The sequence below is a fragment of the Euprymna scolopes genome, chromosome 36 (assembly GCF_053919585.1).
Source record: "Euprymna scolopes isolate OS-2025 chromosome 36, ASM5391958v1, whole genome shotgun sequence".
Classification (NCBI taxonomy): domain Eukaryota; kingdom Metazoa; phylum Mollusca; class Cephalopoda; order Sepiida; family Sepiolidae; genus Euprymna; species Euprymna scolopes.
This window is the reverse complement of record NC_136517.1, coordinates 22576653-22595124: the sequence shown is the minus strand read 5'-3', so window position 1 is coordinate 22595124 and position 18472 is coordinate 22576653. Positions and strand designations below refer to the sequence as shown.

The following is an 18472-nucleotide window of genomic DNA, read 5'->3' as shown; positions in this document are numbered from 1 at the left end:
TATATATATATATATATATATATATATATATATATATATCGTTGTGTTTCAGTTTTATTTTTCTAAAAAATACAGGTTTGATATTATTAGAATTTAAAATAGCAGATGACTTTTTGAATGCTTTTATATTTTTATATTTATCATTTTTAAATTTTTTTTATTTTCTTATATTTTTAGCTCAATTCCAAAACAAACTAAATTTATTTGGCAAAAATCGCAAAGTACAACAATCCGTGTAGAAGAAATGTACATCCACATGCAGTCTGAATATTTGTCCAAGGCCTCTTTAAACCTGGATATGATAGTCATCGTCACGACCTGGATATGAATAAATAGTTAATAGAGATCTTGTATTATATATATATATATATATATATATATATATATATATATGCTTCTATTTTAGTATAAATAAATATATAAATAACTATATAAATATATAAATAAATAGATATATGCGTGTATGTGTGTGTGTTCGAGTACGTGTCTGTGTGCGTATGTATATTTCAACTCAAAGTTGATGAGACGCGTATCAAATTTGTTCGCGATTTGTTCAATGCAATAATGAATGGAACAACACTGTTTTTTTAGAATGTTAAAACATTATTACTTCTGGATTACTTAGATCATTCGGACTACTGTTCTCATCTTGAGTGTTATTCGCACAATGTCACCTCCGACCCTCTTCAGGTACATCTTGTCGTTCATGGCTGACGGAGCGAGAGCATGCTACCCCCGCCCCGTGGATTAAATAAAGGGTTCCGTTCGAAATTCCGTATAGATTCCTGAGTTCGACAGAAAGATTCTCGAGTTCGAGAGAAAGATTCCCGAGTTTGACAGAAAGATTACCAAGTTTGACAGAAAGATTACCGAGTTCAACAGAACGATACTAGTGTTCGACAAAATTAACCTGAAGAAGGTCGGAGGCTACATTGGCCAAAACGTTCTGAGAAGATCAATCAAGATAAAGACATTAGTCCAAATGATCCAAAATTATGAAGCCTCAAAAATTCAGAAACAGTCCGCTAGGATCGGTGGCGAAATGGATAAAATATTTGGCAAAATTCGAAGTAAGTGGCACTCTTTTGGAGGTTGAAGGTTCAATCCTCAGTGCAGACGATACTAAGAATACATTTGCGAATTACTTAAGACTTCTACCGGGTCATGGCTGGCGGAACGAAAGGATGCTACCCCCATGCATAAAATATTTGGGTTCCGTTCCATGCATATTTTCGAGTTCGACAGAAAGATTCCCGAATTCGATAAGATACACCTGAAGAAGGTCAGAGGCTTCATCGGTCGAAACATTGTGCAAAATATACCCAGGATGAGACCAGTAGTTCGAATAATTCAAATAATCCAAATTATCAATTATCTCAAAAATCCAGAGACATTTTATTACTTGTGTTTGTGTGTTTTCCTTTATAGCAAAAATGGTATTATCCAGCTCAATACTACAAAAGCCATGAACATAACCAGCGGATGGGGATGGGGCACTAATTGGTTGCATATTTAGGCGCGAATAGGCGGTTGGGGGGAAATATTTATTTCTTCTGGCAACAGCATGAAACCATTATCAAATCTTGAGTCGTTTGGGACGAAACCAAAATAAAGTCGTAAACCCATTTTTGCGTGTCTTTGGCGTTTTCAAACAATTTGTTCAAGAGTTGCCCAATTGTAAGAAGAAGAACAAAATTGGGGGGGGGGGCGGATTTTTTTCTCTGTATACATAATCAGAAAGAAAACTAAAAAAATTTGTAAAATAGAAAAAGAACAAATAAAAAATAATTAAATTAAAATGAAAAAGTTAACAACCCGGTTTTGTTAAAAAAAAAAAAATAAAAAATAAGTGTGACCTTTTTTGATCGGGTCACTTGACAGGTGTATACGTGTTTAAGTTGGGCGCCGCAATGTTGCCATGGTGAACTAAAACGTCACTTCCGTTAATTTGTCCTCCTTTTTTTTTTTTTTTACTCGGGCATACTACTCTGTCTTCTGACGTAATACTTTTTCCGGCCTGTTTCGCCCTTGGTGGCTGAAAGAATAATAAAAACAGAGTTCATTTTTAAACCAATAACAGTCTAGAAATCGATACACACATGAAATTCTGCAAAAGCAAAACCAATTAATCAATTTCATTTGCTAAAGAAAAAAAAGGGAAAAATGAGGAAGTGGGTTTATTTATTTGCCGACAGTTATCCTCATCTTTATAGTTGTTATTTTATCAAGTTTCGGCCAACTCATCCTCTCACGAAAACTTGGATTTATAAGACCCAAAAGTCTAATCATGATCGCCCTTCGGAGCGCGTGGCACAGTGGCTTTCTGTTGAATCTCTATTGTTCCAGGCCAGCATTGTCTGAAGATAGCGATTTCAATGCTACCTAAAAGATAAGAACAGTAGCCCGAATAATCCAAATAATCCAAAATTATGAAGCCTAAAAAATTAGGACCGCTAGGACCGGTGGCGCAATGGATAAAATACTTGGTAACTTCGAAGTAAGTGGTACTCTTTGGGAGGTTGAAGGTTCAATCCTCAATGTATCCTAAGAATACATTTGCGAATTACTTATGAGGAGGTGCGTTTATTTTAAGACTTCTATCCGTTCATGGCTGGCGGAACGAAAGGATGCTACGTTTCATGCAGATTCCCGAGTTCGACAAGATACACCCGGAGAAGGTCAAAGGCTTCATCGGTCGACACGTTGTGCAAATTACACTCAAGATGAGAACAGTAGCCCGAATAATTCAATTAATCCAAATTATCAATTTTCATCTAAAAAATTCAGATACATTTTATTACATCTGTTTGTGTGTTTTCTTTTATAAAAAAAATCGTTTTATCCAGTTCAATACTACAAAAGGGGGCCAGATGTTTAGTTGGCGAAAACGTGGGGAGACAACAGCAACAACAATAACTAAAACAACAACAACAACAACAACAACTATGAAAGTCAATAATTATTGATGATAGAGTTACTAGACTCAGCGTTCCTATCTCGTGGCGGTTAATCACCTGAAGAAGGCCAAAGGATGAGTTGGGCGAAACGCGGTGAAACAATAACTATGAAGATGAGGATAACAGTCTGCAAATAAATAAATAAAAATAATAATAAAAATAAAATAAAAATATAAAATAAAAAAAAAATAAATAAAAAAATAATATATGACGAGGAAGTGACCATTCATTTATATGGCTCAGAAGAAGAACTGTTAATACCATTGAGAAAACCACATTTTTTTTAATATCGTTTAGGAAATCATTTGGCACTTGTGCGCAGGTACAACCTTTTTGGTTTCCAGTTCGAAGATTTGGAGAGTGCATAGCAAGGGCAGACAAATGCGATTTCAAGACCGAATTGAATTAGGCTTTCTGCAAAGAATGTGCTTTTTTTTGTTTAAAAAACAATATGAAATGTTTTTTTAACGATATAAAAGTTTCTCAATGATATTAAAACAAATGATTTTAAACGATGTAAAAAAAAGGTTTTCTCAAATTTATAAAAATATTCTAGACGTTATAAAAATGGTTGGCACTTATGCACAGCTAAAAATTTTTTTGTATTCAGCTGGGACATTTGGAGAGTGTATAGCAGGGGCAGACCAATCCAATTTCAGGATCAAATCGAAAATCCAAAATATGTTTTTCTTTTAATGCGTATTTCATCGGTAAATAAAAACTCGTTCGATTGATGATTGAGAATTTCATTTTGACAACATGTATTCATTCATTACAAAAATTTTGGACTTTATTACGAACATTTAAAATTTTGAAAGAAAAAAATAGTAAACATTTTGAATTTTTTAGATGAGGGATTACTGTTTCTATTAGTTGTATTCATCGGACAATTGTTCTCATATTTTCGTATTCTTTGAGTTAGTCTCTGTTTTATAGATGTGGTTTCTTATGTAGGAAACATTTTGGTTGACAGAGACGGGAGGCGACTCTAATAAAGATCGACAGTAAATTGATAATAACTGGTAGTCGGGAGATTCGAACAGAATCACAAAGGTATCCTTGACTCTGTAGGCTAGTAGTCTACCTCAAGTTAAAAGTCGACACTGACATAGTTAATCACGCTATTAAGCCGTAGTACAACAAAACAAGCGTCCAGGATAAATATATATATATATATATATATATATATATATATATATATATATATATATATATATATGAGCAAACAGTTAATAAAATATGTTAAAAAACACTTTGAAATGAGTTAAAACATATTTAATCTGAAAAGGAAACACTAGATAAATGGATAGTCCTTAATCTGCGGAGTTTCGAAGAAATACTCTTCTTCTCATCAGAGGGTAGGAATTAGCAAAATGCGGGATCGGATTTTGCATGCAGAAGTATTTGATGAAACAACAAATAAGTCAAAGATCTTACTTGAAAACAAAATAAGTTAAGCAGAGGGGATATGGTAAAGAAAAAGGTGATTACACATTAATGGATAATCTAGTGGAAGATAAAAAATCCAGTGACGGTAAAATCCAAATGTAAAACTTCAAGGAAGTTAAAAGAATTTCCATTTGTACAAGTAAAATCCAAGGAAATCCCGTAATTGGAAGAAGATGGTCCATAATAATCCAAAGGCAGAAATCCATGGAATAATTCACAAAAATGTGTACAAGGAAAAAATAATATTAATAAAAGAAAAATAAGATGTGCTTTTCACTCTACTTCCGAGATATATATATATATATATATATATATATATATATATATATATATATATATATATATATATATATATATATATTTAATTAACATTCATATTGTTTAAATTACTGAGTCTTACACGTGTTTGATGTAATGGCATAAACCAAACGAATCATCAGAGACTTTTCATTAGTTAATCAACTTTATTTTATCAATTTCATTTTATTTGGTTTGATAAAATTCAAAATGGCGTAATGGAAACATATTAAAGGTATTTGCAGCTTCTCTTCCAATTTTCGAATTTTAATCATATCAAATGACACTTTATTTTCTTTTTACGGATTAATTGTTGCCATTTCTTCTGATGAGTTAAGGACATAATAGATTCACTGATTGATATAATAATTAAGTGATTGATTTTGCGCTACGAAACAGATACTGTCAAGAATTGTATAAGTCAACAGAATTAAAGGAATAAATTATAAGATGGTCAACATCATGAAATTTGGATTATAGTCATTTGTCATTTATTCTCTATATTGCTCTGTAATTACACTGAGCTTCTTAAATAAGGATTGGTTTATATTATAAGAAACTATATATATATATATATATTATAAGAAACTATATATATATATATATATATATACACACACACACACACACACACACACACACATATATATATATATATATGAAACAAGGAAAAACTGTACTATAGGGTCTTTTATTGCAAATGGCTTTGTTCTCTCTCTCTTCATAACACAGAGACAACAACTCGTAGGTGTCCAGCTTCCCAATTACCAAATTAGAAAAAGACAAGTTCGATCGAATCCCTCGCATCTAACTATCGCATTTGTAATATTTATACGGCAGCATTATGTTTCCATGGCAATCACTGTCTTCTAATTGTAGTTTGGTATTTGAGTGCTACGCAAAAATTCTCTCGCACGGTTTTCATTTTTCTTCTTTTTTGTTACTAATTTGTTAATAAACTCATTCCCTAAACACATCCAATTATAAATCTTCATATAAGAGAGATTATGTACTTGTCTGCAATCGATTGTGAAGTAATGGAATGGTTTACGTGTCTGAAGTCGAAATTCTGGTTTTACTTCTATTAATTGTATGAGTGTCCTTTTATTACTAATAATTTACATAATAGTGCTCAATAATGTAACAGAGCGCAGACGTGCGTATGCAAATGCATACGAAATGCGAAATGACGTCACTGTAGGGAAAAGACTATAAAAAGGAGAGAGCACGCCAGAAAGAGGATCAGGTGGGTGACGTCACGGTCGTAATAAGAAGTCATGCGTGGCGGGTGAGTTCTAGTTATTATTTGTCTTGTTCTCGTTTGCGACGTGGACTGCATATGTAATGTTGTGACCCTTTGACTGTAATCATAGCGTAGTATCTGTGTTAACGGTGACAGGCAGGGCCAAGGTCAAAACATCATCATCATCATCATCATCATTATTGTTATTATGATTATTATTATTATCATTATTATTATTATTATTGTTATTATTATTATTGTTATTATTATTATTGTTATTATTATTATTATTGTTATTATTATTGTTATTATTATTGTTATTATTATTATTGTTATTATTATTGTTATTATTATTATTGTTATTATTATTATTGTTATTATTACTATTATTATTATTATTATTGTTATTATTATTGTTATTATTATTATTATTGTTATTATTATTATTGTTATTATTATTGTTATTATTATTATTATTATTATTATTGTTATTATTATTATTGTTATTATTATTATTGTTGTTATTGTTGTTGTTATTATTATTATTATTATTATTATTATTATAATTATTATTAACTGATTTGAGAGACGGCAGGTTGCTGGATCGATTATTATGATTAGAAAAATAAACAATTAGATTTGGAAAACGTGATTGACAACTGAAATAATAAACAACTACAAAAAATGTGATTTTAGAAAATACAGGAAAACATAATTTTTGGTTTGGATAAGCAAATAATCAGATTTATGTTACGTCAGCGGTTGGGGGTTTAGACACGTGATGAGATGTAGATTTGGGGAGATTCTAGTCAGTCGTTAGCTGAACATCAGAGAGAACGGATGAATCAAGGGGGAGTTGATCTCTCTATGACGCTGGGAGCGGCATTTTCTCAGGCAGCTAAGATGGGAAGATGTTATAATCTCTGAAGATGCCAGCCGGAACCATGAAAATAAATGTTTGTATACAATCCAAGTATGTGTTATCTTATTTGCATCTGTTAAAAAAATCTGTTTGTCAATCATTTCCTGTTAGAACTGTTGCATAAATGTTAAAATATACACACTAGACGATCAACTAAATGATACGACGTATATACATACACGCATTTACACGTACATGAATATACAGATAAAATATAAAATCCCACTATTAAACGTGTACGTTGTTATGGAACATATTCATATACACACATAACGTAACACATACAATGTGTTGGATCTTCGTGTGTAAAAGTGTAACGTTACAATAACAAATAGAGCTATTAATTCATTTATACGGATATGTACAAGCTTTGCAACAATATCATGGCTATGTTTCGATCTGCAGTTAGCGAAAACTAAGCAAAAAGTATGTATTTCCTTAGTTGTTCATAGTGGAACATGAAAAAGAAAAGCGTATCACCCAACACTCACAAATTCGTTACTAAAAATAATCTTTTAATCTTTTCAGCTCAAAACTTAACGGCTATTATATTATTATATTATATTATTATATTATTATATTATATTATTATATTATATTATTATATTATATTATATTATATTATTATATTATATTATTATATTATATTATATTATATTATTATATTATATTATTATATTATTGTATTATATTATTATATTATATTATATTATTATATTATATTATTATATTATTATATTATATTATTATATTATATTATTATATTATATTATTGTATTATATTATTATATTATATTATATTATTATATTATATTATTATATTATATTATATTATTGTATTATATTATTATATTATATTATTGTATTATATTATTATATTATATTATATTATATTATATTATTATATTATATTATATTATTATATTATATTATTATATTATATTATTGTATTATATTATTATATTATATTATATTATTATATTATATTATATTATCATATTATATTATTATATTATATTATATTATTATATTATATTATTATATTATATTATTGTATTATATTATTATACTATATTATATTATTATATTATATTATCATATTATATTATTATATTATATTATTATATTATATCATATTATTATATTATATTATTATGTTATATTATTATATTATATTATTATATTATATTATTATATTATATTATTATATTATTATATTATATTATATTATTATATTATATTATTATATTATATTATTATATTATATTATTATATTATTTATTATTATATTATTATATTATTATATTATTATATTATATTATTTATTATTATATTATTATATTATAGTATTATATTATTATATTATATTATTATATTATTTATTATTATATTATATTAATATATTATATTATTATATTATATTATTATATTATTACATTATAGTATTATATTAATATATTATGTTATTATATTATTACATTATATTATATTATTATATTATATTATTACATTATATTATTATATTATTATATTATATTATTACATTATATTATTATATTATTATATTATATTATTATATTATTATATTATTACATTATATTATTATATTATATTATTATATTATATTATTATATTATATTATTATATTATATTATATTATTACATTATATTATTATATTATATTATTACATTATATTATATTTTTTGCTTGATAAACATAATTTATTAATAACAAAGGATCGAAACATTCTCATGCCAGTATAGCAAAACCTGTACAAATCTGTATAAATAAATATTAATATAATTAACTCTATTAAGTATTGAGGACTGTAATATGATAACAACTGGTTTATTCTCTAAATTTTATCCTACCAATACATTATTAACGGACTAACACACACGCACACACACACACATATTTAGAGGGAATTAGATCTTGAGTCTAAAGAGCAGAGTTTATTTTAATGTATTAGTACATATATTAATACTTTTAAAAGAAAACAGTGCCCATTGTACTGTAGATATATAATAAGCTCAATAGGTATAGATACCCTAGAGCAATTATGAATCGTTTTACTCAATATTATGCATATATATATATAAATATATATATATATATATATATATATATATATATATATATATATATTTTGTGTACAGAAAGTTGTTAGTTGAGACAAATCATTGGTACCGTCGGTTTCAAGCCCGATAATAAGGCCCGTTTAAGGTATCCTTATCAAGCTCTCTTCAGCCAATATTCGTTGAAGTTGAACGTCAAAAAACGATATCATTTTTGCACCAGCCTAATGTGTGTGTGTGTGTGTGTTCACGAGCATGTGTTTTTCAGCTGAAATGACTTCCTTACCTATTTTATTGTTGTCATTCTCAGTATTTTTGTTTCCCCTTTCATATCAAACCATTCCCTAGACAAAATCTGCAGTGGGCATCATTAAGTGCGCAACAGTCAGCATCACTTTCTGACTCCTCTAAGAAATAATTGAAAGAAAAGTAGTTTCATATGATATCTTTTCCTTTTTATGTACCCGGTAGCTAACTGTCTCCACCCGAGACATTTCTTTGCACTCGGGAGATCGACTTTTCAGTGCTCACCGAAACTGACTTACATGTATACAGGACGTATAGTCAGGGATCACCCGGGATAGATTTTTTTTTTTTTTTCAGTGACATTCTTCGCTTTCATTTCTTTTCTTTGGATACTGCGGCAGTTTATTTTTGCTGTAACCAAAGATTTATTTTTGAATATATTTTCTGTCTTTCGAATCACGCTCGACTTATGCGAAATCTTCATTTTTGGTGTCATAAACCAAGGAATGTTTTAGGCGTATAAAATTGATATGGTTGTTTGCGGTTGAGGATGCTCTTTGTGTAAAACAAATTGAGCTTAGGTATTTGGACAATTTCAAGAAATTGCTAATTCACTGCCCGCATAGCAGCAGCCCAATAGCGCAACAGTTAGAAGCGCCGACTATCATATGGAGGGTCGGGTTTCAATCCTGGCTTGAGGTAGTAGCTTGTCCGCGAAACAGTACTGTTGGTTAGTTGTTTTTGTTTTACGGCATATCAACCTTTTTCAGGTTATTTAATGCCGAATCTAGTTATTTTGAGGAACGATTTTTAATGGAGTATATTTTTTTATTTTTAAGTCAGATTCTATTTAACCCATAGTTGGGACCCTAACAGGTACTACCACTCCGGGTCATAGTGGACCTGGGAGCAATGGCAATTAAAGGGTGGCTCCACACTCCCCAAGGCCCGCAAGGTGGGGCCTCACAATCGGATATAGTTTTAGGTCATATCCGGCGTTGTCCGATCGTAAAATACGCTTACTATATTGTAGTGCTTTCAAAGCAAAAAAAAAAAAAAAAAGAGTGTGTGTGTGAGGACACACTCAACGAATACGCTTAACTATGATATTTTAATTCATGCAGATTACATATTTATCTGCAGACTTGAAATTTGGTATATAAAGTATTCAGACACGTGGAAAAACTTTTAATCTGTTTTTTATCCGGAAACAATGGCTGCCAAGGCGTCAAAATGAAAAAAAAGAGTCATCGAATTTTTATGTTTATCAATTGTTTCATGAATGCGCATGCGTGAATCGTTCACGTGACAGATTCCTTATTTTAGAATAAGTAGGTTTGAAAACACATTTTAAAGATTGTTTCAAGCTGGCATAATGGCTATCGTACTTGACTGATTGTCTTTATGTTTCGGTTTCGATCTAAGCTCGAATATTTTTTTCACTTACAAAAAAATGAACTGTTTAGAAAGAAAAAAAAACAATACACGCATGCACATGTCTCAGTTTGTGCATGAATTAAAATATATCATGCTGAATACATTAGAAAGCCAAATCATAACGCTATTATATGTGGATAAACAATATTTATCCACATATAATTGTGCCATGATTTGGCTTTCAACATAATATTATGCGTGTTTTACAACCGGGCAACGCCGAGCGGCCTGCTAGTTTTTTTTTCATGTTTTCAAATTTACGCTGACCATGCATTTTTTTTTTTTTACTAATTTTTATTCTCTGATGTAAAGAGCATATATTTGAAAAGCCATGGGTTAAGATTTTTTTTTCGTATTATAATTCCTTGTTTGAATTCGATGGATCAATAAATATTGAAATTTGTTCAATTTTATTTTTATTATCTATTTTTCCTATTTCTTTAATTTCTTTGTTTAATATATTGGACTTTTGTACGATCTTGATTGGTTCCAATTTTAATGATAACATATATATTTATCTTTATGATATTTAAATGCTTAAAAGACTTTTAATTATGATTTTTCATGTCTTACTGGTTTTAGCAAATAAGGTGTAAATCATTGTAATTATTTGCTAATATTTTCTCCTCTGAAGAGATGACAAACATCGAAATCCTATAGGATAAAGGATATAATATTTCAAATGTATTCTTTGTTTGGCATATAATAATATAAGCATTTTTGATTTGAAATTTCACCCCAAACAAGGCACATTACCACTTTGATGTTGGGGGCTACTATCAGGGACATAAAATACAGGGGTACTATGTGGGGAGTTAAGCAGCAAGATGTCGGTTCACGTTACACTTGAACTTCTGCATGTTAGTGCAGTTGGGGAAGCAGGAACCCGGAAGAGAATTCCAAAGTCTAACGGTTCTGGGGAAGAAACTACTGGAGTAGAAGGCTCTCTTACATCTAGGGATTTCTACTGTGAAGAGGTGGGATTTAGCTATTTGTCGGGGTTGTCGGAGGTATTTACGTCGAGGGGGTACAAGTGCTCGCAGTTCGTCGGAGCATTCACCGTTAAAGTACTTGTAGAACAGGCAGAGGGTTGCTACATTTCGTCGATGGGACAGAGGCTGAAGCTTAGATGACAGTTCAGGACCTATCAGGTTGGCGACTCTCTTTTGAACCTTGTCTAGGAGCGAGAAACTAGTAGCAGATGTACCAGCCCAAATATGACAACAATAATATATATATATATATATATATATATATATATATATATATATATATATATATATGAGCAAGCAGTTAATAAAACATGTTAAAAAACACTTTGAAAAAGAGTTAAAAACATATTTAATCTGAAAAGGAAACACTTAATAAGTGGATAGTCCTTAATCTGCGGAGTTTCGAAGAAATACTTTCATTCTCTCTGATGAGAAGGAAAGTATTTCTTCGAAACTCCGCGGATTAAGGACTATCGACTTATCAAGTGTTTCCTTTTCAGATTAAATATGGTTTTAACTCATTTCAAAGTGTTTTTTAACATATTTTATTAACTGTTTGCTCTATCTCTATTTGGTTTTATCGAGCTTTTACATCTGGTTGAGATTACTTTATAAATATTAATTCTTTAATATTTATAATATACTTTAGTTTTACCATCTTGGATCATTTTGGTAAATTTAATTGTAATCTTTATTTTATTTTATATATATATATATATATATATATATATATATATATATATATATATATATATATAACAAAGATAAATATAAATATATCTTTAAAATTGGAACATATCAAGATAATCAAACGCTTAATAAACTATAGCATAGAGCAATTAAAGAAATAGAAATAAAATTTCTAAACATACTTTAATATATTTTCAAATTTATGCAAACCAGTGGCGCATTTTTTTTTATTTACTAAATTTTATCCTCTGATGAAAAGGACATATATTTGAAAAGATATGGGTTAAGAATTTTTTAAATTATAATTCCTTGTTTGAATTTGATGGATCAATAAATATTGTAATTTGTTCAATTTTATTTTTATCATCTATTGTTCCTATTTCTTTAATTGCTCTGTTTAGTACATTGGACTTTGGATTATCTTGAATTTTAATGATAACATTTATATTTATCTTTGTAATTATCTCGTGGATACATCTTATTTGAAGGGGGTTGAGATATGATATTAATTTTCAAACAAAATGGAATGTTTAGAATACAGAATAGTTGATACGCATACAAACGGACTAGTAAAAACAGTAATACCGAAATATCTCTAAAGATAACCGATATTTCGGTCAATACAGATAACCTTAATATATGGTGTAGAATAGCTTTATTGAAAAGAAACGAATTTTTTAAAACAGTAAACAAGCAAGCAAGACGCTCCAAAAATAAAGGAGAGAGTCTGAATGAAAGGAGAGTGATTGCTTTCACTAACCCCTTTTTTGTTCGTCTTTGACAATTTGTGCAACGCAGCACACACGAGGCCCACACGTTGTAGCAGTCTACGTCGCAAAGGAGACAAAGACAAGGTTAACTCGAACTCCTTACCGTGTTGTAATAACATTTATTTCCTCATTCTCCCACCTCGCGTGACTTCTCCTTATGGTAATGACGTCATCCACGTCTCTAACGTCCTAGTCTTTCTTTTTTCTTACTGTGACGTCATTTCGCACACAACTCACGATTTCCATACGTGCGCCCGAGCTCTGCTATATTTGCTGTATAAAGGCATTCGTTTTCTTTCAGTAGAGCTATACTACACGAGATATTAAGGTCGTTTGAATCGACCGAAATATCGGTTGACATTAGAGTTGTATCTGTGTTATTATTTTCGACTATTTATTAGTATAGACAACGAAAATACGGCATAATCACATTGACACACCGGTTCCCGTCAGATCACCGAAGTTAAGCAACGTTGAGCCTGGTCATTACTAAAATGGGTGACCAATTTTGGAAGTCCAGGTGCTGTATGTACGAGGACGTCGACACCTCCTTGCAAAAAGTTGCAAAAACCTAATGTAGTCATCTCCCCTAACGGGGATATACATACGACTGGGGACCGCTTATGAATTTCATATTCCCATGAAACTTCCTCCTTCGGAGGAAGCCGGTTAACCCCTGAATAGGGTTGGTGCTGACTGCACACACACATAGACAACGAAACGAAAAAGTTGTCAGAAAAAAGCAAGTATTTTATTGTATTATTAGAATCCTTTGTTGAGTAATTTGCATATTTATTTATTTGTATATTTATTTATTTGTATATTTATTTTATTTATTTGTATATTTATTTTATTTGTATATTTATTTATTTGTATATTTATTTAGTTGTATATTTATTTATTTGTATATTTATTTATTTGTATATTTATTTTATTTATTTGTATATTTATTTATTTGTATATTTATTTTATTTATTTGTATATTTATTTTATTTATTTGTATATTTATTTATTTGTATATTTATTTTATTTATTTGTATATTTATTTATTTGTATATTTATTTTATTTATTTGTATATTTATTTTATTTATTTGTATATTTATTTTATTTGTATATTTATTTATTTGTATATTTATTTTATTTATTTGTATATTTATTTTATTTATTTGCGGACTGTTATCCTCATCTTCATAGTTGTTGTTTCACGACAGGGCCCGTGGCGCAGTGGATGGAGGCGTCGCATCTTTACGGTTCCAGGTGAGCCTTGTCTGAAGGTAGCGGTTTCAATCCTAACCAAAGCAGGCCGGAGGATTAGTTGGCCAAAACGTGGCAGCAATTAATGAGGCTACAGCTAAGAGACTCAGCATGCCTATCCCGTCACGGTTAACCACCCGACGAAAGGCAGGGGAATAGTTGACCGAAAAGACTAGGAAATGCAAATAAATAAAAAATAAATAAACAAGTATATAACAAAGAAATATTACCAAAGGCAATATAAGCTACTCTTCTATCTAACTGGATAGAGTTTTATATTTTTAATTTATTTTACAGGGTTTGTTCGGTTCGAAAAAAAAATAGTGTCCAGTGTTCTGTGAGAACAATAAAAGAGAGTCACATCCTTAGAGTGTCGATAATCGCTCAAAAATAGAAAATTATTAAAAAACGTCTGATAAAACTCACGCAATAAATACCACGGTAACATTTATTGGGTGGTTTTCTTTCAATATCTTGCCGACCGTGTTTTCATTTTGCTGTCTATTGTAAAAAAAAAAAAAAATGCCTTGATTTTTAATGTGTTGTTTACATACATATCAGCTATTCCACATACGAAGAGCGTTCCAAAAGTAATGCCTCCTATTTTTTATTCCACCGAATTTATATAAAGGGATTGCAAATTGCATTGTTATGATGACTGAACTTATGCATTTATGACCTGAAAGTTTCATCCCTCACTTGCAGATATTGACAGCGTGAAACTCTAAGAAAGCAGCCACTATCATGGACGTGCGTCAGAAGCAGAGATGCGTCATCGAATTCCTGCAAAAGTTCATTGATGTAACGCAGTCATTACATATCAATACTCGGGACCCACACGTTCTGTGTAGACAGTTGCAAGGAAACAAAGACAAGGAAAAAATTCAACTCGTTTTTCAGTGAAATAACAGACATTTATTTACAGGTACTTTCCAGAATAACATCCCTTTTTCAAAAGTTCATATTGTCTCTTGTTCAAAAGTCTTCTCGGACTCAGATATGCTTAACAAGATTCTTCTGTGTCGAACGCGTGGTATTCTGCCCTTCTCTGGTCATGTTTAGGACGCGTCTTTTCTTGTCGCTATCGGCTCACGTGTGTACCATGTCTATTTCTGTCTCTCTCACCGGGTCACGTTTTCTTTTTTTGTAATCTTTTATTTTCCTTCTTCCTCGCCATGACGTCACCTCGCACATGGCTCGCTCATTGGCATACGTTGGCTGTTGCTGCTGCTGCTGCTGCTGTCATACGCACATCCGCGCTCTGTTACATTGAGAATTGTGGTGAATATATAGAAAATAAAAAAGTTCTGGCGCACAAAATATTGCTCGTTTGAATGCTACCACTTCCGTCTTCGAAGCTCTTTAACTTATTGTGTGTAAAAAACAAACAAACAAACAAAAAAAAAACACAGGAGGCTTTATTTTAAGGACGATACTCATACTAAACATCTATGCTTAAATTACACCGCTACGCGCAGCTGGCACGTACCTCCACGCGCCAATAAAATGATTGGTATTTCAGGGCAGACAAAGCTTATCATTGAAATCTTCGGAAAAACAAAGGATGATACACCTGAAATGCCATCGTACGTCACATCAATCGAAACAGTTGATTTTAAATGATTTATTTGTTCCAGTAATCTACGTGTAAGTTCATGTGTGCCTATGTCTGTGTGTTTCTCTCTCTATATGTGTGAATGCCTTGTGATGTTTATATATGCTTGATTTGTGTGTGTGTGTGTGTTTGTGTGTGTGTGTCCACCTACCTACACACACCCACACACACACACACACACACATATATATATATATATATATATATATATACACATATATATATATACACATATGTGTGTGTGCGTGTGTGTGTGTGAGCAGGATGTATGTATGCTCTTGTATGTGTGCGTGAGTGCCGGCGTGCAAAAAGAGGGCAATCGAATAGAAAAGAAAGAAACAAGGAAATCCTGGCAAGAACAGAAGATTTATGTGAAAAGCTTTTAATCGGGTCAAGAAGGATTAGAAAATCAGATAACACACACACACACACACACACACACACACACACACACACACACACACACACACACACACACACACACACACACACACATATATATATATATATATATATATATAAAACACCTTGATTAAAATTACCTTGGTGTATGTAAAAATAGCGACTGACCTTTAAAAGATAAATATTGAGCAAATAAAGATCAAAGGTGTTTTTAATAGTTTTTTTTTTATCGGAAAACAGAGGTATAATTGAGCTTTATATATATATATATATATATATATATATATATATATATATATATATATATATATATATATATATATATGTTAGTGTTGGAACACCTAATCGGAATCAGAATCGGGAATCGGAAAAATCGGAACTTTTGGAGGTATCGGAAGGCTATGGCAATGCAGTTTGGTGGAAAACACTGTTATATATGAGAAAATGTGAACAATAAATGATATTTTTTTAAATATTTCAACAATTTTTGATATACTATTTATTTACCACCGTTATATGTCGAACCAGGATGATGACATCGGTGTTGTTATCTTCTTTAAACTTTCGAAATAAACCTAATCTCCAGAAAGAATAAAATATAACTCTCGATTGAGGTGTATTTTCTCCACCGGGAGTTCGTAAGTTGAGAGATATGAGTTGTTATATAAAAGAATTCAGTTATTGTTGTAATATGAGCTGGTAGTTTATGTTGAATATTATTAACTTATTGCTATAATATTTTACTATTAATTATTACTAGCGGCATTGCAAAATAGTGTCTCCTATTTCTATTCTGCCAGAATGGATTAGATAGGATATTAACCTGATTGAACTTATACGTTCATGATCTGAAAGTTTCATCTCTCTGTTGCAGATATTGACAGTATAAAACTCTAAGAAACACCTCCCTATTATGGATGCGTGTCAGAACAGAGATGCAGCATTAAATTCTTGGCAAAATTTTATTGAAAATGGCGATCACTATGTAGAAAAAAAAGCATAGAAAAAAGTTAGAAAAACGTTAGAATTACGTATGTTGATGACTAAAGTCGAATTTTGTCGGAACTTTTTCCTATCAGTTAGACCCGGGACTTACTGAGTTATGTGTTACTTCAACTGTCACCCACTTCACCGGGAATTCTTTTTCATAGGGTTACTATTTTTCCGTAGCACCGTTGTTTTATTAGATTTTTTTCGGAAAAAGTTTATTTTATTAGTTAAATCCAGGACTTTGTAAGTGATATGTTATATCACGTTTCAGAAAGAAGAAAAAATCGTATAAGATGTATGCGTCTTTCGGAGTATTTAGTTTATCATATAGGACTTTTTCTTTCTGAAAATGAATTTAAACATGCTTTAAATCTGTAGAATTACATAATAGGCCTAATGGTACTGCTAAATCTTGAGGCTTACTTTTATTTACAAATTCGGATTAATTCGTATAAATAATTATAACATAATATAATAACATAATAACATAATAATAACAACATAACATAATAACATAATATAATAACATTTTTTTTTACACAGTGATCACAACTTATCAAAGCCCGGAAGCCACTCAGGGATAAGGGTTATTGCAAGTACATTACGTTAGTGTGGAGATTTGATGAAGTATTTACTTAAGGGGGCGGTTCATTAGGAATTTGTTAACATTGGACTTGAACACATCCAAGTTGTAGTCCGGTGGGAAGCAGGCAGACGGAACAGAGTTCCACAGGCGTGAAGTTCTAAGAAAGAAGCTTTGTTCATGGAATCCACGTTTTGATTTAGGCACAGATAAAGAGTGGGGGAAATTTTTCACAGTGGATTCGGCTAGACGGGTGTTTTTCGTGAAAGATTGGCGAGGGGGGACCAGAGATTGGAGTTCAGACGAGCACCTGCCATGGAAATAACGATAAAACAAGGATAGGCTCGCAACGTCTCTTCTGTGGGAGAGAGGTTGCAGGGTAGAGAAAAGGGCATCCCCCACTAAGCCACGAAGTCTATTTTGTACTCTGTCAAGGCAGGATAGACTGTTTTTTGCAGCTCCTGCCCAGATATGGCAACAGTATAATAACATAATAATAACATAATAACATAATAATAACATAATAATAACATAATAACATAATA

The 18472-nt window shown here is 30.7% G+C and overlaps 1 protein-coding gene and 1 pseudogene across 1 annotated transcript in view; one reads left to right on the top strand and one right to left on the bottom strand.

Moving 5' to 3' along the window:
* Window positions 1-1833: 1833 nt before the first annotated feature.
* LOC145260388 (protein stum homolog) overlaps window positions 1834-18472 on the bottom strand; it is a 202265-nt gene continuing 185626 nt past the window's right edge. Inside the window, exon 3 of the mRNA XM_080118340.1 lies at window positions 1834-2035. Within this exon, the coding sequence (XP_079974466.1) occupies window positions 1971-2035 (65 nt within the window). The 3' untranslated portion in view covers window positions 1834-1970. The remainder of the gene's footprint in view (window positions 2036-18472) is intronic.
* Window positions 13496-13614, top strand: LOC145260919 (5S ribosomal RNA; annotated as a pseudogene).